This window comes from Hemiscyllium ocellatum, chromosome 25, assembly GCF_020745735.1.
Source record: "Hemiscyllium ocellatum isolate sHemOce1 chromosome 25, sHemOce1.pat.X.cur, whole genome shotgun sequence".
NCBI lineage: Eukaryota > Metazoa > Chordata > Chondrichthyes > Orectolobiformes > Hemiscylliidae > Hemiscyllium > Hemiscyllium ocellatum.
Genome location: NC_083425.1, coordinates 2,748,558 through 2,775,550, shown reverse-complemented (window position 1 = coordinate 2,775,550; position 26,993 = coordinate 2,748,558). Strand labels below are relative to the sequence as shown.

The window sequence follows — 26,993 nt, the reverse complement described above, 5'->3', positions numbered from 1 at the left end:
AGTTAGAAGGGCTATGACTCCATGACAAGTTCTTTCTTGCAAGGATCAGCTCTGAACTCAATTTCCTACAGAATTTTGCACAGATACTCAAATCATCCTAATTTTTTTTGTAGGTAACTATGGTTACAAAAGAACCTCTGTTTACGATGGACCTGGGAGCTACCCTGGAAAACCATATTCTCAACCATGTCAGCAGCAGTAAGCTTACAGCAAAAGAGAAGCTGAATTTAAAAAAGGAGCAAACAGCAAACGTTGGATTTCAAACATAATATTAACTCAGACCCTCAATGAAACAATGATATCATATTGAGCTTTAACAGAGTTTGATTTACAGCAATTAAAGTATTACACCACATCCTATCCCCTGACAAAGGTGTTACCTCTGGGCGGTGTAAGTTCAATCTTGTTGATTTCACAGAATCCCACAGGGAAGATTGATGGAGATACAGAGTGGTAACAAAACCAGTCTGAGCCATCTGCTGCCTCGGAGCCATCGATGCCAATCATCAGGTAACCCTCAGCTAATACCTATAAAAGAAATAGGAAGTTTCACAAGTCAGGAGAAAAGCACACAGTTAACATCATAGAATTTCACATGGGTCCCTTTGCAGAGTGCAAAAGTATGCCAGGTAGTGACAATTTCTCCTTCCTGTACAACTTGGAGAAAGGTTCACCACATGACCATCTTAGTGAACTGATTCTCTCCAGTAGTCCATCAGTTTGAAACTTTGGTGGCTCTTTCAAATGGCAAAGCACAAAGGCAGGCTTGCAGCATCATCACAGTGTGCTGCCATTCCAACTCACAGGTCTGACAGGCAAACAGTTTACAGCAGGATTACTCTCATGGCTCTTTAAGAACAGACAGCACTTCTTCACAGAGGGGAAGAATGGCAGGACAAATACACAATCAGAGTTGATGTGGCAGGTCCTAAAACCCGTGTCCACTCTCAAATACCCAGTTAATTGTCCCAGATTTTATTGCACAGTAATTGATCGTCAAATCTGTCGTTCACTTTGCTCAGAGAGAAATTTGAATTTAATTACACATCTTTCCTCCTTTAGACTTAAGCCAGTGCTGCATTTAATCGCAATACAAACATACTAGGAGCGATTAATTAATTTGTGTCATTAAGGACTAGAATATTTCTCCGCAGCATTCCTCTAAGCAGATAAAACACCCCTCACTCAGATTAAGCCAAAGGAGAAGGCAAAGTTGGAAGAGCCAGCAGCAAATTTGTTAGCAAAGCAACAGGTCACCATTCTACATGGAGAACTGAAATAACTGGAAAGGGAAAGGTCTCTTCACCCTCACAGTGGGGAGGAAACAAAGTAAAAATGACTTCACAAAAATTAACAGGATGTATATTTCAGTACGTGTGACCAGCAACAATGATCACTTGGTTTTAAATCCCTTGTGTAAAGCTGAACAGCTGGAGGAATCAGGACACACACCTAATCTCTGGAAACAAAGTGAATTTAATTAACTCAGGAATAGCTGAAACAAACAGTGGTGACTTTAAATCTCAAACATATTTCAAAACATTAAACAGAAAAAATACTGCAAATGATGATTGATCATCTGAGTTTGCATGTATGCGAATTCAAGTGTTTATTTACTAAGGGTCATCAGGATTATTTGCTTACAAACCCGATCTTCCTGTCTTCACTGCAGCAGGTAAAACAGGCTGTGCCTGTATAATAACTGTACTCCACATTCCTTCAATGGATGACACAAAGCATTAGCATTGTAGGTTTGAGAATCAATTCACGATTGATCAGTTGATACTGAGCCTGTGGGCAAGGTAGAACCTGTAACCTCAGGACAATCCTCTTGTTCAACAGTGGAGAGTAACAATACAGTTTAAAGCAGAGACATAAATTCCAATTGAAATAGCTAATAAGGTTTGGTTCAAGCATACCAGTATATACACAGAATCCCCAATGGAAAGCATCAGAAACTTCAACTCACTTGAACTGAGCTGATAGATGATTCCAAACCCATCTCAGTAAAGGTTCTTCCAATAAAAGGAAATAAACTTTCCTCCCATCAGGGCAACCATCTGTTAGGGCCCAAAGGCAGTACATAACCCAGAACAAGAGCCAATTACCATTTATAAAGAGGATGATTAGAGTAAGATGGTAGGGTTCTGCATGTGTGCTAGTGACCTTACTTTGCGGACAGTTGCCACACAGATTGCAGACAGATTCAGTGGGTCAATTGCTTCCAGCTTCATCCCTTCCTGGAACCACTCTCCACTCTGGTCCACATCCTTCACCTGGAAAATCAAGAGATTCAGAATGATCACAAAGAAAAGCACATCATTCTTTGCAAACAAAAAAAAAATAATTCTCATGATGGGGGCATCAAAGGTCAGCATATATTATCCACTTTTGATTTCCCAGAGCAGATGGTGAACTGCCATGTTGAACCATAAAATGATTTAACGTGGGAGCACATTAGGTCAAAGTGAGGACTGCAAGATGCTGGAAGTTAGAGTCTAGATTAGAGTGAGGCTGGAAATGCACAGCAAGGCAGGCAGCATCCAAGGAGCAAGAAAATCGATGTTTCTGGTAGGAGCCCTTCATCAGGAATCACATTAGGCCACTTCAGCGCTAGTTAATAGGTGGCACAACATAATGTGAAATCAGAGCAGGTGCAGGCCAGGCTTTTGATGCTATTTCATTCAATGAGATCTTGGCTGGTTATCTCCTTCATCACCACATTACCTACATAATTCCCTTGCTATTTCTAATATGCAGCAAAATATTAATCTGTCTTGAACGTACACAACATCTGAGCCTCCACAACCCTTGAGTAGAGGGTTTCAAGGATTCACCATCCTCACAAGAGTTTACTTGTCACCTCAGTCTGAAATGGTCTATCCTTATGCTACCTTTTGAAAGTTATTAGTATAGCTAATCACATGCTCAAGGTTTGTGAAGGTTTGTCGCTCAGGTTGAGGTTGAGGGTGTAGGTTTGCTCGCTGAGCTGTAGCTTTGATACCCAGACGTTTCATTACCTGGCTAGGTAACATCATCAGTGGTGACCGCCAAGTAAAGCGAAGCTGTTGTCTCCTGCTTTCTATTTATATCTTTCTCCTGGATGGGGTCAGCACAAACCCCAGGAACCCCATCCAGGAGAAAGATATAAATAGAAAGCAGGAGACAACAGCTTCGCTTCACTTGGAGGTTGCCACTGATGATGTTACCTAGCCAGGTAATGAAACGTCTGGATATCAAACCTACAGCTCAGCGAGCAAACCTACACCCTAATCACATGCTATCGTTTACTACGATGGGATGTGAATACAAAATGCTGCAAGTTATGTTTCAGTTATATCAAAGGGAGATAATATCTCAAGTGTACAGTATTGGTCACCTTATTTAAGGATGGATGTAAGTGCAGTGGGTGCAGTTCAGAGAGACAGTTTATCAGACTAACACCTGGAATGGGTGGGTTATCTGATGAGAAAGAGTTGTACAGGTTAAGATTTTCTCCGCTGGGGTTTGGAAGATTAAGAGGAAACTTGGTTGAAGCATAAGAGATAGTGAGGAGTACTAACAGGTGGAAAGGATCTTTCCTCTTATATAAAGAACTTAGAACCACCTCCTAAAGACATAGATGAGATTATTTTCTCAGGCACTCAACTTCAAGACTGCTGAGGTAGAGGATCTTTGAATATTTTCAAGGCAGAGGTAGACAGATTCTTGATAAGCAAGGGGATGAAAGAACATGAGTAGGCAAGAATGTCAACTAATCAAGTCATCCATTACCTTATTGACTGGCAGAGTGGGTTTGAGGGGCGTGTACTCAGTGCTTAAATGCGGCAAAAATAGTGACAACAATTATTTGATTGAAAACAGTTTTCAAATCATTTGTGTAAAACAATTAAACTTCACTAGATGGGATTAGAATATTTTAAACGGATAGATCAGGAGTCAAAATTGATAACAGTCCATGTCCTCCAGGAGTTTTGACAGTTAAGCTAAAACGGGAATATCAGTGCACAAACGTAGCCACAAGGAAAAAGAGTCATAATGCTGATGCAAAACTTAATTCCTAAACAAGACCTTGAGCATGAAACAACATTGATATTTGGAATATGCTCTCTTCAACGATAGATTATAAAATTGAGAGGCAGATTCAAGGAAAAAAATGCATTTGTTCCTTGAATAATTCGTTCCTACAGAATTAAAGTTACCTTCTCAACTCAGGGGGAAAGAAAAATGCTACTCATATTCAATGACTATAAACCAGTCAGAAGTTCAGGCTCATGACAAGATTTTGTATTCATATTCCTTGGTCTTTTTGCAGCTGTACAGCTTTATGTAGCTTTTCACAGAATGAAACATTTAATTCTTCTGAAGTCTTTCACAATGGCATAACAAGAAGTCCTGCATTTAAAGATGAAGTTATCAACTTATTGTTGTAATAAAGAAAATGAACATGACTACTAACATCTTGCATGCCTCTGCTAGCAAGTCATGTTTATTTCATCTAGCCAGTTCAACCTTATTGACTTTGTAATGCTGCATGATTAAACAGCATTTATTACAGCAAGCTGCAACATGAGCTTACAAACATCACATCCAAGTGGCTAAGCAAGAGTCGTGTCTCGATTATAAAGGCACATGCAGCTTTTGAACATATCATTTAGGAGGCCATTCAGCCCCTCAAGCCTGCTCTTCCATTCAGTAAGAACACGACTGGTCCGATTTTATCCCTAACTCCAAATCCCCACTTGCCCCTGATATCTATAAAGTCCCTTGTTAATCAATTTTCTACTTTTGCCTGAAAAATATTCAGTATCTTTGCCTCCACCAGTTGAGAGAGGAGGGTTCCAAAGACTTAAACATTAAAATCAAACCTCTTCAAATGGGAGACACCCTCATTTTTAACAAACCCGTCAACCAAATCTAAAATCTAATAAGGCAAATCGAAAACTCTAGGCCATCATGAATGTTTGCAGATGATAAATATCAGGAGCACTCCACATTAATCCATGAAGGACACAATACCTTACTTCCTGAAGCTTACCTTTGCAAACAGCTGTGGTGCAGCATCACACTGTCCTTCCTGCTTCTTTGAACCATCTAAATAGAAACAAAGTTTGTAAGTTTAATCTAATTTCTAAAAAGGGCACACAGTCAAGCAATACAGGAACTATTCAATGATAGAAACTAAACCCAAATGCAAATGAAAACCAACCAACAGAAGAGAGAGGGGAAGTTCAGGATCAGTATTCAGATAATATTTCATAGACATGAAAATGTGAATTGTCAGAATACCAATCAATTCTGATTTCAGCTACATCCTCAATTTTAACATCAGAATTCTCCCCAAGCCTTATTCTCACCTGCCAAGCAGTGGTTATTTGTCTTTTGTTTCTTTCATATCTATTATATATAGTATCCATTACAGTCAATCAGTCATGATAGTACAGATAAAGGCCCTCCAGCCCATTGTGCCACACCAGTCATCAAGTATCTAATCATAATCCCATTTTCAAGCACTTGGTCTGTGGCTTTGAATGCTTTGGCAGTTCAAGCTTTCATCTAAATACTTTTGTCTTGAAGGTTTTCTTAAGCAGCGAGTTCCAGATACCAACCACCTACTGGGTGAAAAAATGTTTCCTCAAAATCCTTGAAACTTCTTGCTCCTTCCCATTGAACTCTACCCTATTGACCCCCTACTAAGGGCAAACATTTCTCACTATCTATTAGAGTCATAGTCATTGAATTGTACAGCATGGAAATTGGAGTCTAGATTAGAGTGGTGCTGGAAAAGCACAGCAGGTCAGGCAGCAAAGGAGGAGCAGGAAAATCAACATTTCGGGCAAAAGCCCTTCATCAGGTATAGAGGCAGAGTGCCTGCAGAGTGGGGTATCCTGCCTCTATTCCTGATGAAGGGCTTTTGCCCGAAACATCGATTTTCCTGCTCTTCGGATGCTGCCTGACCTGCTGTGCTTTTCCAGCACACTCTAATCTAGACTCTGGTTTCCACCATCTGCAATCCTTGTTTTTACCCAGCATGGAAATTTGTCCATGCCGACCAGATATCAGAGATAAATCTAATCTCATTGGCCAGCATTTGGTCCATATCCCTCTAAACTCTTCCTGATCATATACCCATCCAGATGCCTTTTAAATGCTCTAATTGTACCGGCCTCCATCACTTCCTCTGGCAGCTCATTCCATATAAGCACCATCCTCTGCATGAAAAAGTTGCCTCTCAGGTTAAACCTTTCCCCTTCTCATTTTAAACCTATGCCTCTAGTTGGACCCCAGAAAAAATAACTTGCCTATTTAACTTATCCAGATCCTCATGAATGTATAAACCAAAGGTCACCCCTTGGCCTCTGACACTCCAGCCTATTCAGCCTCTCCCTATAGCTCAAACCTTCCAACCCTAAAAACATCTTTGTAAATAGTTTCTGAACCCTTTCAAGTCTCATAACATTCTCCCTATAACAGGGAGACCAGAAATGCATTCAGTACTCCAAAAGTGGCCTAACCAATGTCCTTTACAGTCACAACATGACCTCCCAACTCCTGTACTCAATGCACTGACCAATAGAAGGAAAGCATACCAAACGCCTTCATCACTATCCTATCTATCTGCAACTCCACTTTCAAGGAGATATGAACCTGCACTGCAAGGTCTCTTTGTTCAGCCACACTGCCCAGGACCTTACCATTAAGTGTATACATCCTGCTCTGATTTGCCTTTCCAAATGCAGTACCTTACATTTACCTAAATTAAACTCTATCTTCTACTTCTTGGCCCATTGACCCATCTAACCAAGTTCCCATTGTAATCCAAGGTAACTTTCTTCGCTGTCTACTACACCTCCAATTTTGGTGTCATCTGTAAACTTACTAACTATACCTCTTATGCTTGCGTCCAAATTATTACATAAATGATAAAAAAGCAGTGGACCCAGCACCGATCCTTGTGGCACTGATCGATCCACTGGTCACAGGCCTCCAGTCTGAAAAGCAACCTTCCACCACCACCCTCTGTCTTCTATGTTTGAGCCAGTTCTGTATCCAAATGGCTAGTTCTCCCAGTATTCCATGAGATATAACCTTGCTAACCAGGCTACCATGAGAAATCCTATTCAAGGACTTACTGAACCCCATATAGATCACGACCACTGCTCTACCTTCATCAATCCTCTCTGTTACTTCTTCAAAAAACTGAATCAAGTTAGTGAAACATGATTTCCTAAACACAAAGCCATGTTGACTATCCCTGATCAGCCCCCGCTTTTCCAAATACCTGTAAATCCTGTCCCTCGGGATCCCCTCCAACAACTCGCCCACCAGTGACGTCAGACTCACTGGTTTATAGATCTCTGGCTTTTCCTTACCACCTTTCTTAAACAGTGGCACCATGTTAGCCAACCTCCAGTCTTCCGGCACTTCACCTACGACTATCAATGATATAAATATATCAGCAAGGGGCCCAGCAATCACTTCCCTCGCCCAGAGTTCTAGAGATTTATCCACCTTTATGCAGGACCTGTATAACTGCATCAAGACATCCGTCCTCCTATACTAGAATCCTCGCACTATGAAGACGACTATACCATTTGTTTTCTTCATTGCTTGCTGCACATCTGCATACTTACCGTCAGCAACTGGTGTACAAGGACACCGAGGTCTTGTAGCACCTTGCTTTTTCTGATGCTGGTTGTGAGGAAGGCAGAGACACATAAGCTATGAGATATCAGGCCGCATGCAATAAGTACAGTTGAGAAACGTAACCAGGAAGGGGTGAAGGAGAAAATTTGATCAGAACAGAATAATTAGCTCATCAGACAGTTCCCTCCATTATAGTCAGAGACAGATGCCTCGACCCCACTACTTGGAACATACAGCAATGAGCTTTTACCGGAGAAGAGCACCCTCCAGGGAAAAAGGCCTGTCAGCTTCAGGTGGCCTGTGGAGTGTGAGGAAGAGCATTGCTGCAGTATAACAGGGATAGCAGCTCCCAGACTGAGCTGGCAGCAGCTCAGGCCCAGCTAGAGTACGCTGCTGGCTCCACTGCCCAGAACAGTGCTTTCCTCATACACTGATTTACAAAGAGGACTTGAACTTTTATGGCGTTTATTCACAACAGTCAGCAATTAGTGTCAAACTAATTACCTTTTGGTGCAGTCACTGCTGTTACATTGGCAAAAACTGTAGCAGGATCTCTCAAATTGCAACTGGGTAAGTGTTCAGTTTAATCTGTTTCTGAGGGTGGCTGATGTAGGAATGTTGGCTCCTCTCATACTTTCAGCATCACCCAGAAGGCAGCTCGGGACTTCCCTTGGGCTTTGAATGTCTGTTCTGAAGCACTCACTCAGTACTGCACTGCTACATCTGGACAAGCTGAGCACAATTCATTAGGATAATGCTCAAGCTCACAGTCTCATGGCTCTGGTAAGATCAAAATAGTACTGGGCTAAATATCCCATCTGTTTCGGAGATAGCTATTCTAACATCCCTCCCAAGCCTCTGGTCAGGTCAAGAGAAGATCTTAAAAGACCCCATTCTACCTCCATCACTATAATGCATACATGCTGGCCAGTCCCCACCTGAAAGGCGGGAAGAAATTAAAGCTGGTTCATTTGGGCAAGATGGCTCCTGTGCCCATCAGGGCTGCTACTCCTCAAAGCTATCACTGCTGCTTTGTCTCAACCCCTGACCTCAAAATCTTAATGTCCCACCTCACTTCCCTTCCCACCCCAATCCCCAGGCTAGGGGTGGCTACATTTGGTGTTGCTGGCTTGGCTGGCAGCTGGAGGGGCACAGATTCCATGTCACTTGGAGGCAGAGGTCCTGCTCTCTAATAATGAAGAACTGGCCCAGAGGTATCATGTAGGGCAGCTAGATTTGCATATGTCACCAGGGAGTGTATTTTTTAAACTTTGTACAGTTCTCCTGCCTTGGCCATAATCACTGTTGACTCCCATCCCTCATATCTGCCCTTTACAATTTAATTCTACAGACTACATCAGCTGGCAGTGAGACCCCATGGAGGCGGGAATCCCCGACATAGTGAATCTCTGACCTTCCAGCCATCATTTGGCTTTTGGATAGCATGAACTTGAATTCTATATTTAAACACATTGAAGTCATCTTATGGCATTCACCTTCCTCAGGTCAGGAAATAAATTGAAATAAAGACAGACTTGCATTTATAACCTCAAGTTATTCCAAGCGCATTGCAGTCCATTAAGTGCAGGTGAAATAAACTCACTGTTGTACAGTCCAACAATGCAGTGCAGGAATGCACAGCAAACACAGTTTGATAATGATCTGATCAACTACCTCTGATGTTAGTTGAGGGACAAATGTTCACTAAGACACTGAGGAGAACTTAACCACTTGTCTTTGAATAGTGACTGTGCAATATTTTATATCCATCTTATTTTCCTTTTCTCTTTCATGGGATGGCCAGCGTTAGCTGTCTGCCAATTGAGTGGCTTGCCAGGTTATTTCAGAGTGCAATGAAGGGTGTGACAATGCTGTCACTTTCAAAAAGGTTATTTTGTCAGTGGGTTTTTTTTAACAAAAGTTGTAAAGGCAGAGGTACAGAAGAGTCTAGTTTAACAATGGAAAGGGAATGGCCAGTCCTCCCAGTTCAGGATGTTTTTTTCTAGCTTGTTTTAACTGTAGCAGTCACAAGACGTTAAGAGTCCAGGAGAGATGTAAGCTTCAGTAAAGAATTCCTCTAAATTTCTCAGGAATCTCTCTCTGAATATTGAGCCCTCCCGCCTGTAAGAATCTGTGTTTGAATTTACCTTTTTGCCAAGAAGCATGTTTATGGGATGTTACTGTGTTGGAACAGTTAGTTAATTAGTAATAGGTACTGTGTCAGGTTAATTCAGTTTTCCCAAAGCCAAGTTGTTCTAAATTTCATTTTCTTTTGTTCATGTTTCAGCTGTAGTGTTGAAATCAATCCTGTTTTGCTTAAAGCTGAGTGGTTTGGCCAGCTGCATCACACCTGGATCACCCACTTCACATCTGCCTTTAAAATTACATAAAAAGTTAGGATCTAAGCTACGTTGTTAGAATACTTGGAGGGGTCTGGCCAGGTCCATAACAAGAGTCAACCACTTTGCTGAGGTTCCTGAGTCATATGTAGACCTGACTGTGGAAGGATTTGGCAGATTTCCTTAAGTCATTAATAAACCAGATGGATTTTCATGGCAATTGAAAATAGTATAGACCCCATTACTGACAATGGGTTTCCATTACAGGTCATCACCAACTTAAATGCTCAAATCAGATCCCAGTAGTAAATTGGACATTCAACAACGTACATTTGTAGGTGAAAGTGAGGACTGCAAATGTTGGAGATTAGAGTCGAGTGTGTGGTGCTGGAAAAGCACAACAGGTCAGGAGGCAACCTAGGAGCAAGAGAATCAACGTTTTGGGAAAAACTCTTCCTGAAGAAGGGCTTTTTCCTGAAACGTTGATCCTCCTGCTCCTCAGATGCTGTGCTTTTCCAGTACCACATTCTCGAATGTACATTTGTAGATCATGTTTAAAAAAATACTCGTTTAGGTAAGTTATGATATACCTCTGGGGAAGTGGTACTTCAACCCAAACCATCGGCCCCAGAGTTAGATATAGATACTACCACTGTGTCACAAAAGCACCAAAATAGATTGATACATTTAAGGTCTCACACTTCACACGATTTTTGCATCATTCTACAGATTACCCACATATTGAAATGGCAATCTTTTCCATGCAGCATTTTTTTTAGTTCATCCATTGAAGGTTAGCAGCACATATCCCCAACTGCCTTTATTGAAACGGCTTGCTGGTACTTTGAGGGCAATTAAGAATCAATCACATTGCTGTGGACATGCAGTATTACACAGATCAAACAAGGCAAGGACAGGAGATTTAAAATGAGACCTTCTGCCTCTCTCATGCCTGCAGCTATCCTTCAGAAGCAAAACCGAGTGGGCACAGGATGACCACAATGAACACGAAGAGGGATTTCAGCTAAGCCCAATCCTGGTCTGACTAGAATTCCTTACAAAACAAAACTTCTCAACTCATCACTTACCTGTTCTTTTGAATCGATGTCCAATACTTCGAGACCAACCAATGGGGTGAATGAGTGGACTCAGCATATGACACCAAAAATCATCTGTTCCATCTTCACATTCTTCGTAGATAAGCCGTAAACGACCACCGATTATGCTTTCAACCACTGCTATTCGTGTCCGGCAGAGGTGAGTCTTATCGACAACTTCTACACGCATGGCAGTTTTGAATGGGTACTGCATGCTTTCGACAACCTGCAAGACAGCTTAACGTGACTGAAGGGAACAGGCTGGCATTATCTGCACTTCTGTTCCTTAAGTAGGATGGTAACACTGTTGTTCCAATACTGTGAGTAGCGAGTCAGTCTGTGGCCCATTTCAAATTAAAGGACAGAAAGCTCAATGACTTTATATGAACTAACACAGCCACAAAATCATGTTCATGCAGCAGATTACTGTCTCAATGGAAACGAGTACCAGATCAGAATGAACAAAGATTTAGTAGTGACATTGTAACCACCTGTGTTTATCAACAAGCTTGGTGCATGCTCTCGTGTTGGGTGAGGTATCAAAAGGAACAACTGATGCCTATGGAATCAGACCCAAGGATAACTCCACATTTGTGAAGAAACAAAGTATTAATCATGTTGACAGGAGCATAAAATAAAATAAAAATAATGAAGAATAAATAATGCAAGATGATATCCATCTCCAACATTGTGAAAATGTAACATTTATGGAATGGACTGCTCCAAGGGTTACCAGGTGGAAACAGTTAATTCAACCCAATAAGACAGGGACTTGTTGCAAGGTTTGAAATCGGTCACACAGGACAGTTCGTGGATCACCGAGGCAGATTTCCATAGTTACAGGATATCAGTGTGAAAACACAGATGTAGGCTCCACATTAGGCAGTGCTGCCTTTAGTTGTACTGCTGGGAAGGCAACTGATTAAGATGGGTTCTGTACAGGAGACTCAGTGAGAAGTCAAAAACAGTTGAATGGCTCTGTGCTGTTAGAACGCAAGGAGAAATTCTAGGAGTTTGTAGGCAGCTAGGTATTGGAGTCTAGGCTCAGGGTAAATCCTGAGAATTGTTTGGGCTTAGAATCCATGTGTTTCTGAGTAAAGTTGAGAACAGCTTTTGAAAATACTCCATCAAGCAGTATTTGCTTAATGCAACTGAGCAACATTAGACCTCAGAAGAACCCAGAAATATGAAGCTAGTTTGTCACTTCATTCTCTGCATAGGTTCCATGGGTCTCACACATTGTGAAGCTTTTTAGTTTGAAAAAAGTTACTTCCCTTTGCCCAATTGTAACAAATTTTGGCAGTATAGTTCAGGAACAAATGGAAATGATAAAATGGAAATAAGGAGCTGGCCATCTTACCTTGGAGCAAAAATCAGGTGGAAGGGTCTTGGCACCAGTCAGTCTTTTCACGAGAAAAGCTTTCCAGTTTGTATATTTGTGTTGGATAGCTGTCGAGGGAACAAGGGGGAAATTATGCTGGATTGAAATTAAATCAGGTAGTAACAAGGCATTAAGCCCAACACTAGGCAGAAAACTTGATGTTCTGACTGTACTCATCACCTAGAATACATAAGATAGTGAGTGGAAGAGATGTTCACCTGCAGAGACCATGCCTATGGTGAAGACTGCAGATTGAGATGAATGAGAAATGAAAGTTGATGACTGTCACAATCATATAAGGTCACAGTGATTACTTTGTCAAGAGCTATTTCAGTGGCCCATAGGAGTAAAGGAAACTTGACTAGATGGATTCAAACATGGATTTCGAAGAAAGATGGGCACGGACTTGGGAAGTGACAACGTCAATACGATTTGGATGAGAAAAGGGAAGTTAAAAATGAGGCACCATTTTGCAAGGGCTCTGCAATGAGAAGTTTTTTTTAAGAAACTGGATGGGGATGATATTAGCAACTTAAAAAAGAAAGGCACAGCAGATGGAGAGAAAATTGTAAACAAACAGGTAGAAGACTAAAGATGGTGGTGGAGGGTCACTTTTCAGACTGGAGGCCTGTAACCAATGATGTTGCCACAAGGATCGATGCTGGGTCCACTACTTTTTGTCATTTACGTAAATGATTTGGACGTGAACATAAGAGGTATAGTTAGTAAGTTTGCATATGACACCAAAATTGGACGCATAATGGACAGCGAAGAAGGTTACCTCAGATTACAACAGGACCTTGATCAGATGGATCAATGGGCTGAGAAGTCGCAAATGGAGCTTAATTTAGATAAATGTAAGGTGTTGCATTTTGGGAAAACAAATCAGGGCAAAACTTATACACTTAATGGTAAGGTCCGAGGGAGTGTTGCTGAACAAAGAGACCTTGGAGTGCAGGTTCATTGTTCCTTGTAATTGGAGTTGCAGGTAGACAGGATAGAGAAGACAACATTTAGTATGTTTGTCTTTATTGGTCACAGCACTGAGTATAGGAATTGGGAGGTCCTATTGCGGCTGTGCAGGACATTGGTTAGGCCACTTTTGGAATGCTGTGTGCAATTCTGGTCTCCTTGCTAGAGGAAGCATGTTGTGAAATTTGAATGGGTTCAGAAAAGATTTACAAAAATGTTTTTAAGATTGGAGGGTTTGAGCTATAGAGAGAGGCTGAGTAGACTGGGGCTGTTTTCCGTCCAGCATCGGAGGGTGAGGAGTGACCTCAGACGTTTATAAAATCATGTCAGGCACGAATAGGGTAAACAGACAAGCACTTCTTCCTGGGATGATGGGGGAGGAGAAGAGTCCAAAACTAGAGGATATAGGTTTAAAGTAAGAGGGGAAAGATTTAAAAGGGACCTAAGCGGCAACTCTTTCACACAGAAGGTAGTGCATGTAATGGAATGAGCTGCCAGAGGAAGCAGTGGAGGCTGGTGCAATTACAACATTTAAAAGACATCTGGATGGGTATATGAATAGACAGAGTTTAAGAGGGATATGGGCCAAGTGCTGGCAAATGGGATGAGATTTATTTGGAATATCTGGTCAGCATGGACAATTTGGATAGAAGGGTCTGTTTCCGTGCTGTACAGCTCGATGACTAAGACTAATACGGAGCACCAGGAAGAGAAGTTGGATGACCAGCAGTTTATGGGGAGAGGGATGTGGGAACTGCAGTTGGGTCTTGCTGACAAGAGCTGTTTGGAGAGGTGTCAGTGAAGACAAGCGGAAAACTGAAGTAAAAAACACCAGTTCAGGGCTAGGGTAAAGGGGAGTTTTGCCAGAGGTTTGGGTGGTGAGGGCAGTGAAATTAAAGAGATCAAAGTGATGGAGGCAGCTAATTAGATGATGTCAATGACAAAAAGAAAAATCCATTAAATCCTTTTTTTCTTGTTGGGGGTGACAGTGAAGGAAGCAAGGGACATGGATTTAAGATAATTGGCAACAAAGAATAGAAACTGAGTGAACCACGTTGCCCCTGGAATCTCTGAATGACACAGGCAAACAAACCTTTTGAATTTTAAAAGGGAAATTGCCCAAAAACACTTACTGCGAGGAGTAACTAACGGCTTGCCACTGGTTGCACACCAGCCAACTGGATGAACATCAGAACCACATATGTTACACCAGAAGTCAAGACTAGAGTCATTGTCAAAACCTTCATATCGGAGCAAAGCCTTGTAACCTGTAAGAAAACAAAATAACCGAGACCAAGAAATTAAATTTTTATTAGAACTACAGAAACCCTACAGTGTGAAAGCAAGCTGTTCGGCCCATCTGACCATCTGAAGAGCATCTCACCCAGATTCCCCACTCCACCCCCACCGCCCCCACTCTCTTCCTGTTATCCTGCATTTCCCATGGCTAATCCACTTAGCCTACACACTTCTGGACACTATGGGCAATTTAGCATGGCCAATCCACCTAATCTGCACATCTTTGGACTGTGGGAGGAAACCTCAGTTCATGCCATCCAGCTGAAATGTCAATCACAGCCACATTACTACAAGCACAGATCCCATCCCAGAGAGAGTGTCAGACATCACATGACAACAAATTTAAAATCACAAGCTTTCAGAGCGCTGCTGAGAGAAATATTGGCCAGCATGCCAGGGCCAACTGCCTGTCCTTCAAAATAATGCTGTGTGATCTTACTGACAGGGTCTCTGTTTCCTGTTTTCTTCAAACAACAGTGCATCTCCAACAGTGCTAGTTACCTGAACCTAGAACCTTCTGTCTCAGAGGCACGACATAACTGATGTGAAGGTTCTGAACTGTTCTCTTCTTGAACTGGAAACCAATGAATCTTTGGCCATAACTATGCAGAGAAGTTTTAAAATGAAGGACAATTAAATGATACATTGGTCTTTCAAGATGACAAAGTCATCATGCTGTGTTAACCCCGGCCTGAAAGTATTCGTCCTTTGTACAAAGGACTCTCTTTATATCCCTGTTTCCTTTCTGGTTAAGATTGTCTAAGTTAATGAAGGTAAAAGTAATTGTGAATGTCCCATCCAAATTGCAGTCCAACTTGCCAACATCCATGCTCTAAAAACTGGATGGACAAATTTACTGCCACAACCAATGTTTTACTTAACATAAGCTGTTGGCATCATTGCTCCAAGGGCAGGTTTGCTCCCTTTCATTGAAACACAAAAGGTAGGAGGGGTAGGCCATGTGACCCCTCGAGCCTGCTTTGCCATTATAATCATGGCTGATCATCAAACTCCGTATTCAAACTCCACCTCCTCTGCTACACTTCAGCCACAACAATTGTATCCATAAAACCATGAGACATAGGAGTGGAAGTAATACGATTCAGCCCATCGAGTCCACTCCGCCATTCAATCGTGGCTGATGGGCATTTCAGTTCCACTTACCCGCATTCTCCCTGTAGCCCTTAATTCCTCGAGACATCAAGAATCTATCAATCTCTGCCTTGAAGACATTTAGCGTCCCGGCCTCCACTGCACTCTGCGGCAATGAATTCCACAGGCCCACCACTCTCTGGCTGAAGAAATGTCTCCGCATTTCTGTTCTGAATTGACCCTCTCTAATTTTAAGGCTGTGTCCACAGGTCCTAGTCTCCTCGCCTAACGGAAACAATTTCCTAGCGTCCACCCTTTCCAAGCCATGTATTATCTTGTACATCTCTATTAAGTCTCCCCTTTATCTTCTAAACTCCAATAAGTACAATCCCAGGATCCTCAGCCGTTCCTCATATGTTAGACCTATTATTCCAGGGATCATCCGTGTGATTCTCCGCTGGACACGTTCCAGTGCCAGTATGACCTTCCTGAGGTGTGGGGACCAAAACTGGACACAGTCCTCCAAATGAGGCCTAACCTGAGCTTTATAAAGTCTCAGTAGCACAACGGTGCTTTTATATTCCAACCCTCTTGAGATAAGTGACAACATTGCATTCGCTTTCTTAATCACAGACTCAACCTGCATGTTTACCTTTAGAGAATCCTCGACTAGCACTCCCAGATCCCTTTGTACTTTGGCTTTACGAATTTTCTCACCGTTTAGAAAGTAGTCTATGCTTTTATTCTTTTTGCCAAAATGCAAGACCTCGCATTTGCTCACATTGAATTCCATCAGCCATTTCCTGGACCACTCTCCCAAACTGTCTAGATCCTTCTGCAGCCTCCCCACTTCCTCAGTACTACCTGCCTGTCCACCTAACTTCGTATCATCTGCAAACTTCACTAGAATGCCCCCAGTCCCTTCATCCAGATCATTAATATATAATGCGAACAGCTGTGGCCCCCAACACTGAACCCTGTGGGACACCGCTTGTCACTGGCTGCCATTCCGAAGAAGAACCTTTTATCCCAGCTCTCTGCCTTCTGTCAGACAGCCAATCTCAATCCATCCCAGTATCTCAACTCGAACACCATGGGCCCTCACCTTGCTCAGCAGCCTCCCGTGTGGCACCTTATCAAAGGCCTTTTGGAAGTCTAGATAGACCACATCCACTGGGTTTCCCTGGTCTAACCTACTTGTCACGTCTTCAAAGAATTCAAACAGGTTTGTCAGACATGACGTTCCCTTACTAAATCCATGTTGACTTCTTCTAATCAGACTCTGCTCTTCTAAGAATTTAGAAACCTCATCCTTAATTATGGGTTCTAGAATTTTACCAACAACTGAGGTTAGGCTAATTCGCCTATAATTTTCTATCTTTTGTCTTGATCCTTTCTTGAACAAGGGGATTACAACAGAGATCTTCCAATCATCCGGGACTTTCCCTGACTCCAGTGACTCTTGAAAGATCTCAACCAATGCCTCTGCTATTTCCTCAGCCACCTCTCTCAGAACTCTAGGATGTATCCCATCAGGGCCAGGAGATTTATCAATTTTAAGACCTTTTAGCTTTTCTAGCACTATCTCTTTTGTAACGGCAACCATACTCAACTCAGCCCCCTGACTCTCTTTAATTATTGGGATATTACTCATGTCTTCCACTGTGAAAACTGACACAAAGTACTTGTTAAGTTCTCCTGCTATGTCCTTATCTCCCATCACTAGGCTTCCAGCATCAGTTTGAAGTGGCCCGATGTCTACTTTTGCCTGTCGTTTGTTTCTTATGCACTGAAAGAAACTTTTACAATCATTTCTGATATTATTGGCTAGCCTACCTTCATATTTGATCCTCTCCTTTCTTATTACTCTCTTTGTTATCTTCTGCATCTAACTCCTTCCTGAAGAAAACACAATGTTTAAATGTCAACCGCTCTCTGTGGTAGTGAATTCCACAGGCTCACCATTCTCTGTTTGAAGGAATTTCTCCTCATCTCAGTTCTAAAAGGTTTACCACTTATCCTTGAACTATGAACCTTGGTTCTGGCTTCCCTACGATCAGCAACGCCCTTGCTGTCTCTAACCTGACTGGTCCTGTTAGAATTTTATAGGTTTCTGAGAGCCCCACAACACCCCCCCCAACATTCTTTTTAACTCCAATGAATATAGCCCTAACTGACTCAATATCTCCTCATACATCAGTCCTGCCATCCCAGGAATCAGTCTGGTAAACCTTCACTGCACTCCCTCTACAGCAAGATCATTCTTCCTCAGATAAGGAGGCTGAAATTGCACTATATTCCAGGTGTGGCCTCACATACTTAACTGAAGCAAGACATCTTGGTTCCTGTACTCAAATCCTCTTGCTATGAAGGTTAACACACAGTCTGTGCTCTTTACTACCTGTTGCACCTGCACACACTCTTTCAGCAATTAGTGCATGAGGACAACAATGCCTCGATGAACAATGTTAAAAATCACACAACACCATGTTTAATTGCTAGCACTAGCTTTCGGAGCGCCGCTCCATCAGGTGGTTGTGGAGGACATAGTTGTAAGACACAGAATTTATAGCAAAGGTTTACAGTGTGGTGTAACTGAAATTACATTGTACATTGAAAATTACCTTGATTTCGGCACTCCGAAAGCTAGTGCTTTCAATGAAACCTGTTGGACTATTACCTGGTGTTGTGTGATTTTTAATTTTGTACACCCCAGTCCAACACCAGCATCTCCAAATCAATAAACAATCCCTTCTTTCAATTTACAACCATCATTTCCCTAACAGGTATCACCAAGAAACTGCCTAAATTCAGGGGAGGAAACATTGTTGAAGTGACTAGGCTGGAAACCAAATGATCAGCATTTAGGCACCATAATAACTGAAGTTTTATTACATTTAAAGCAGTACATAAACCTCACAAAGACCTCACAGCAGAGTTATAAAACAAATATGATAGTAAACCACAGAAATATCAGGAACAACAAGCTTGGTCAAGAGCTGGTTTTAAGGAGTATCCTCAGAGAGTAAATCATATGCAGCAATACCTATCATTGCTGTCAAAGCAAGCATTCGATTGTACCTGCTAACTTTATGATGCCTGCAATCCAGAAGACCTTGGTAGGCAGGTTGCAATCTGTGTTTGGTACTTCCACCCTTACACCCTCCGCAATATCTCCCCAGTGAGTCCCCATCGGTACCTGTTTGATAACAGAAGGAAGTAATGTTACAGATGCTGCAGCCAAAGTTAGATTTGCAGATATATACGTTATCATTGTTCAGACTTTATACTCTGAGCCCATGGTCTCTTGACTGACCATTATTTACAGATATTACTGGATTTAATCTTTCAATATGAATAAAGCTGAAGTCTATACGACGACAAGTAAGATAAACAGGCTCTACATCTTCCAGGTGGTGGCTACACTGATCAAATCATCAATTCTTGTATCTCGTGCAAGCCCAAAGGGCTTATTACTGCTAGCCTAATCTCTAAACATTGTACAGTCCATCTCAGATCACGCTGAAAAAGGGAGGAGTATCTAAAATTCAGAGTTAGTGAGGCCATGAAGCTAATTGTCAGTAAATGTACTAGCTTTTTAAATTTTCCCACAGCAACACCCTGACCAGTGTGTATCTACCTGGTCTTTCAGCTAAATACAACTAACAGTTCACTTGGACTGTTTCTATGCTGTATGACTCTGACTCAGAGTCCTGATGAAAATCTTGGACATGCTAAGTGAATGGGCTAGAACATGGCAGAAGGAATAGAATGCAAGTTAAGTGTGAAATTATTTACTTTGGCAGGAGAAAAAAAGCAAGGGCAAAATATTTACATGGTGACAAGTTAGGAGATCAAAGCAGGGCCTTGTTCACAAGTCTGTAAAAGCTAGCATATACTTGCAGCAAGTAGGATTGCAAAAAATGGTATGCTGGCCTTCATCACAAGAGGATTGTAGTAAAGGATTAAAGATGCAGTTGAATAGATCCTTGGTGTGACCACACCCAGAGTATTGCAGACAGTTTTGGCCCCTTTACCACAGAGAGATTTATGTTACTTGCCACCTACAGGGAGTACAACAGAAGTTTACCAGATCAATCCCTGGAGTGATCAGATTATTTCATGAGGAAAGATTGGAGAGACTGGGCCTGCATTCCCTGGAGATCCTAAAAAGAGAGGGATGACCTACCCAAAAACAAATTTCTGACAGGGATTGGCAGGGTAGACGGATAGGATATTTCCCCTGGCTGGTGAGTCTACATGATGTAGATATGCAGCTATTGGACTGGGGTGGACAAAGTCAGAAGTCACATGACACGAGGATATAGTCCAACTGGTGTATTTGAAATCACAACTTTCAGAGCGCTGCTCCTTTGTCAGGTGGCTACAACCTGGTGTCATGTGACTTCTGACTTGATCAGTCTAAAACCAAGGGATTTAATCTCAGAATAAAGAGTACATATTTAAGACCGAGAAGAGGAGGAATTTCTTCACTCTGATGAATTTTCGGAATTTTCTACATCAAAGTTGTGGAAATTCAATTAGAGCAGGATCAAGACAATAATTGATAGCTTTCTGGAGTAAACAACATCAAAGGATATGGAGACAATGCAGGCTATTGGCATTGAGGTAGACAATTAGCCATGATCTAACTGAATGAAAGAACAGATTCAATGGGCTGAGGGGCCAAATTCTGCTCCCCAGCTCTAACATCCACAGCTCCAACTGCATCACCATGCCAACTGTAATAAGTATCCTCTTGTCATGTGATACAAATTGGTGCTCCCCTAAGTTTGGCTTCTTGAATGTCAGTCCTGAAGCATGCAAAATCAAAAGCTTAAACGGTTTCTTTTTAGCTAAGTTTCAGTTCTGGGGCATAGCAAGTGTAGTCATTAAAAAACCCCACTACTCACAGAAATCGAAGTTAGTTTGCAAAGGGGTAGATAAAAATAAAGAAAAAGTGATCAAAAAGAGCAACTGGTTAATAGACAACAGAAGAGAGTTAGAAAACGGAAACAAGTAAACATTTACAGGAGATTCTTGCACATGACCAAGTTGGTTAAAAAAATAAATTGGAAGTAAGTTTACAAGGCAGAGCCATAATTGAGAGGCTCAGATGACATCATAGTCCACTTGATTATACTGCAACCGCATCAGCAGGGTATTTTTGAGCTGTTTTAAAATACTCAATCTGGTCTTATTACAAATTAACTCACTTCCTCCCACTTATTATGCCGCCCTGATTATATCCCTCCAAAATTCCAGTGACTGTATTTTACAATTAAAACTCCAAAGGAAACAATTACATCTAACGGAGTCATAGTCACGGTGCTAACAATATACCATAATTAAAGTCACTGACAATCCTAAAATGTCAGCACTATTCCCTAGGGAACTACAACATTGTCATCTGTTTCAGAAATAAAATAGTCAAAAACAACCAAGAAGTGAGGCAAACGGGGCAGTGTTCAGGCTCATGGCATAAATCCCAAATGAAACATCAAGTAACTGAAACATGCATAACCTCTCTCTCTCCCTTCATGGGATGTAAGCATCGGCAGCAGGGCCAGCTCACATTACCGACCCCTAATGGCTCTGGTGATGGTGAGCTGCACTCTGAAACCAAAGGAGTATCTGCAGTAATGATACACACACAGTGCTTTTAGGAAGGGGGCTCCAGCGACACTGACAAAATGACGATATATTTCCAAGTCAGTGTGGTGAGGGGCTTGGAGGGGAACTTGCAGGTGGTGGTGCTCCCATGTATCTGCTGCTGTCTTTGTCATTCAAGGCAAAGTTTGTGCTTAGGTGTTCGATCGAGAAAGGACATGGTACAGATATAACTACTCCAAACAATACCCCAATCAGAAAGAGCAAGGGTTACATACAATTAGAACTTTGGTATTACATTCAGACTTTCGACCAATTTCTCCCATTCAATTAGATCACAAGTTATCTGAAGCTCAAATCAATGTATCCATCTTTGGCCCATATCACACCACAAAACTCTTGGTGTAACTGAGTATTGGGGCAGTGCCACAAGCTGAGCTCCACCATCCCCAGAATTGTGTCAAATGTTAAAGATTACCCCAATTTATTTCACTTCCAGATCAAGGTAGACAGAAAGCACGGAACAGATTTCTGTACCAAACAAGAATGATTTATTGCAAACAATTCGACTCTAACTTCTGGTAAACAGATATAAACCATTGGTATTCAAAATGACTAACACACACACACTAACACACACAAAACAGCTGTTTGGCAGAGGTGGAAAAACTGCAAAGTCAGTTCTGACATTTTTGTTTCCTGCTTTCGATGATGAAATGATCCTTTGGCTGGCCAGACCCACTTGTTGCTCAGATGTCTTTCTCTGCACTTGGAAAATGTCTCAAAGTTATCCATTCAAACGTTACACCTCACAGCAACTTTGAGCTGTAAGGAGAGGCTGGATAGGCTGGGGCTTTTTTCACTGGAGCAGAGGAGGTTGCGGGGCCTTATTGACATTTCTAAAATCATAGTAGGTATAGATAAGGTGCAGGGCAGCTGTCTTTTCCCTAGGATGGGGAATTTCAAGATCGGAGACATTTTTAAGTTGAGAGGCGAGAGATTTAAAATAAAACATGAGGGGCCTTCTTGTTTTAAATGCAGCATGGCTCGTGTGTGGAATGATCTTCCAGAGAAAGTGGTGAATTTAGGCAAGTGCAGGAATAGGGAAGGTTTGGATGGTTATGAGTTAGGAACAGGCAGGTGTGACTAGTTTAGTTTGGAATCGTGGTCAGTTAGGATTGGTTGCACCAAAGGGCTTGTTTCCATGCTGTATGATTAATTGCTCCAGTAAAGGGAACTGGCTTTCTTCAGGTTTCTACTGATTGCAGAGAACAGACTGCTGCTGGACTGGGAGAAGATGTTCACCAATGTTCCCTCTAATTTTAACTGCAACTCAGTCTTTGGAGGATTTTGTGGGGGCAGTGACTTCCTGAACTGAAGTCAATGCCATGATCAGCATGCCAACTCCATGCACTGAACATTGAAGCAGCTGTGGGAAGCTTACAGCGAATATTGATCATCACACCGCTTTTGCTCAGTGTCTCTGCAACCTGTTTCCAGCTTCAATCTGCTCAGACAACAGAGATCTAATCACATAATTGTTGGCAAGCAAAAGGTCTCAGTCATTGATGACTGTCACTATTTCACTGACCATAAACCTCTTGTCACGAAGAGGAGCTTCATCAATACATACCCTCAGTTCCAGATTCAACCATTGCTTGTTCTAACAGTTGATTATAATGCCTGGTATCGGGTTAGTTGCCCTCAAAACTGCAGCCACTTGCAAGAGTGGCTTTAAAAACCAGGGTTAATTTTCATTTCAGTAAAGACATAAAAATAAGAAGACAGGACTTGAATTGATTTTACTCTTGAAAAAGTCACACCTTTCAGATGATTTCGGGTTTCCATTACTACTTATGTGAAAAGGTGCTTCTTAATGCTATCTTAACTAACCGCTAAGTAACAGTAGGAATTTGTTCCTGCACATTCACAGGATGAATGTGTCATGGTTTGGTCAGCACTTATTGTACACCCACTCTTGTCCTTGAGAAGAAAGATGTGAAGCTACTTTTTTGAACTGCTCAGTCCCTGGTATGTAGGTACACCAATGCTATCTTGGAAGGTATTTGACCCAACAACAGTGAAGGAACAGTGACATAGTTCCAAGTCAGAGTGGTGTGTAGCTTAGCAGTCGCAGTCCCAATCATCCCGTGTAGATGGTGCACACTGTGACACTGTATCAGCGGTGACGGGAATTAATGTGAAGGTATCAAGCTGGCTGCTTTCTCCTGGATAATGTCAAGTCACAAAACGTTGGAGTTGCAGTCATCCAGAACAAATGGAAGAGTATTACATCATGTTCTAGCCTTGTGCTTTGTCGATAGGGAAATACAACAGATGAGATGGAAAGTTACTTAACATGGAATTTCTAGCTTCTGATGTGCTGTTGTTAGCACAAACATTTAAATGGCTGGTCCAGTTTAGTTTCCAGTCAATGTCAACACCCAGCTCGTTGATGGCGGGAATTTAGCAAGGGGAGATGGTTGGATTCACTTAGGTTTGTGATCATCATCTGGCACTTGTGTGGCACAAATAAAAGTTGCCACACCAGGCCATGTCTGGATTTTGCCGAGATCATGCTGCATTTAGATACTAACTGCTCTCTGAACAAAGGAATGATGAATGGTGCTGAACATGGTGGAATCATTGGTGAACATGCCCCCTTTGACTTTACGATGAAGGGAAGGTCATTGTTGAAGCAGCTGAAGAGAGTGAGGCCAAGGACACTTTCCTGAAGACCTCCTGCAGAAGTGTCCTGGTGCTGAGATGACTGATCTGAGAGCCACAGCAATTTTCCTTTGTGTTAGGTATAAACCTAACCATTTGTCCTGCCCATTTTAGCATTCAAGTTTCCAAATCATCATAATAACAACAGTCATTGACTTTCATAACAGCTCACGTCTAAACAATCCTGGAGTTCTTCGGGAAAGAGCTACATGTAGGCAGCAAGTGGTACAATGTACAAGTCAGTAAAACAAAATTCTACTCACGTGCTTAAAGCAGCTGACAGGTGCCCCAATAAATTTATTGTTCCAAACATATTGACCCCAGTCAAAACCTTCCACAGTGACTGCTGTAAAATTGCATAACAGTGAAAAAGACAGCCTGCAGCAACATTCTTACAGTCAATAACTGAACAAGATAGCAACTGTACAGCATAAACTAATTGGGAAGTACATTTCTAGAAGTACTACTTTCTTTCCCCTCACACATTTACCCTCATCATGCCCTTTTGGTCACATTGTATCAGTTACCCAACTGTATCGGTCAACTTCACCAGGAGCAAGTGCCTAAGCTTGGGTGGGTGGGTGAGAAATTCCTAATGTTGATCTAACACACGCTTCCTTATGTGTGCACTTCAAGCACAAGATCACCATCTGGCTAACTGCAGCAAGTACACTGGCTAGATTTTCTTCTGTCAACCCAAGTTTGCCAAGGCCAATTGTAGATCATCTACTAGCACTCTGCTCCAGATTGGTTTCTCAGCACAAGTGAAGGGTCAAACTTAGGGTATTTGGTGGTCTGGTTCAGGCAGCCACTAGATATGCTGGCTGAAACACAGGACGTAACTGAATCAAGAACTGACTCGTCCTTGCATAGTGTGGCATAAGATGGACAGTTGGACCTCACTAAAAGGGGATCTGGGATGACACGGGGATTTTGTTCAATGCTGAGTGGGGCTACAACAGATACAAGATATTAATAAACTTGCAAAATTGCAATATATATGACAAATTAATTTTAGTACAGATAATTGAGGTACTCCATTTTGCTCAGTAAGTAAGGTGGTGGCATGTAACTTCGAAAATAAGAATCTAAATGGAATACAGGAGCAAAGGGAATACCAAGATATAAATCTCAAAATGGCAACACAAGTTAAAATTCAAAGCAGATCAAGCACTGATGTCTATTTTATAGGGAGACAGAACTGAAAACAGAAAGCTATCGAAATGTCTATCGAACTTTGGTTACTGCACTGCAGTTTTGCTTACAGTAGTCATGTTATTATAAAAGAATATAGATGCACTGGAGACTCTACAGCTATTTACAAACATTATATCAGTAGTCTGCAGTTATACTATCAGGACAGAACTAACAGCTGGCACTATTTTTCTTTTAAAAAATGAGAAAGAAATTAGAGGATCTAAAAGTATGAATGGTTTTGATCAAGTAGGCAATATTTCCACTTATGGGGGAAATGCAAAAATAAAGAAAATCAATGCCAGAGAGTCATCAAGAAATCAAATCTTGAATTCAGAGGAAATGTCACAACCAAGAGAGTAACAAAAACTCTCCAACAGGAAGTAGTTGAAATGAATGGTATACATTTCAGGGAAAGCTTGATAAGATTAGCAAAGGAGTGGGGGGTGCTTAAGATGGTTAGGCTCAAGTGAGATTGGAGCATGGCATGGACGAGTTGTACCAAATGAACTGCTTCAGTGCTGCATATTATATATAACTCCACTTGAAGAAATGCAACCATTCAAAAATAAAAGGCATTTAATTTTTAAAAATTGTCTTGATTTTTAAAACCTTCAATGAAGGACATAAGATACTGTCAGGTTTGGTAACAGTGACAGTAAAGTGCTGCAGGTTTCCTCAGCTGGTCACACATTAAAGAGGGGACAGAGATTCTGCCAAACTTGGCGCTGAATCATCCCAGGAAAGCATGCTTCCAGCTGTCCGATAGATGAGATTTCTTCGCAGTAACAATTTCTGGTCCCTGTTCTGATCAGATTAGATTCCCAACAGTGTGGAAACAGGCCCTTCGACCCAACAAGTCCACACCGACCTTTCATGGAGTAACCCACCTAGAACCTCTGACTAATGCACCTAACACTATGGTCAGTTTAGCATGGCCAATTCATGTGACCTGCATATCTTTGGACAGTGGGAGGAAACCGGAGAACGAAAAAGAAACTCACGCAGACACTGGGAGAACCTGCAAACTCCATACAGACATGTGCCTGAGGCTGGAATTGAACCTGGGACCCTGGTGCTGTGAGGCAGCAGTGCTAACCACTGAGCCTCACCTTGCCGCTCTACACAAAACTTTGCAGATGACACAAACACAAAACCAAATCGATGATGTCACACACTCAAAACCTCAATGCTTCAGCTAAATTGTTAAAACTTAAAGATGTAAACAGAAAGAGGAGAAATGCACAAAAATTCAGGGAAGTTATCCAAACTTTCAAACTTTTCCTTGCTGACCAGCATTTTTCAGTGCTATACAAGATAAGAGAAATGATCCATTACCTGCTTTACTCTTGGTTTGGTTCTGTTGGAGACTTGCCTGGTACTGTGCGTAGGCTGCCAATTTAGCCACTAACGGCTGTTTCTGTAGAACTTTTGCTTTCTTTGTTGGGGGTTTTCCCTTTTCAAAAGAGAATTAGGCATAAGTGAGAAACATACTGCCTATTCCCGCATTGACCAAATTAAATGCACTTGACGGAAACCACTTACTGTTCGACATCATCACCAACCTTAAAGGTGTCATTTTTGGAACGCTGGTGTTGCTGGTTAGGCCAGCACTCACTGCCCAATCAATTACCC

The 26,993-nt window shown here is 41.8% G+C and overlaps 1 protein-coding gene across 4 annotated transcripts in view; it reads right to left on the bottom strand.

Annotated features, from left to right (window-relative positions):
* The window catches only part of mbtd1 (mbt domain containing 1), a 79,955-nt gene that overhangs the window by 25,564 nt on the left and 27,398 nt on the right, over window positions 1–26,993 (bottom strand). For all 4 annotated transcript variants that reach the window (XM_060844675.1, XM_060844673.1, XM_060844674.1 and 1 more), the window contains 9 exons: window positions 26,697–26,814; window positions 24,428–24,510; window positions 18,909–19,026; window positions 14,570–14,704; window positions 12,444–12,532; window positions 11,075–11,309; window positions 5,039–5,094; window positions 2,172–2,276; window positions 381–528 (listed from right to left, as the gene is read on the bottom strand). In XM_060844675.1, coding sequence (XP_060700658.1) covers window positions 381–528; window positions 2,172–2,276; window positions 5,039–5,094; window positions 11,075–11,309; window positions 12,444–12,532; window positions 14,570–14,704; window positions 18,909–19,026; window positions 24,428–24,510; window positions 26,697–26,814 — 1,087 coding nt within the window. The remainder of the gene's footprint in view (window positions 1–380; window positions 529–2,171; window positions 2,277–5,038; window positions 5,095–11,074; window positions 11,310–12,443; window positions 12,533–14,569; window positions 14,705–18,908; window positions 19,027–24,427; window positions 24,511–26,696; window positions 26,815–26,993) is intronic.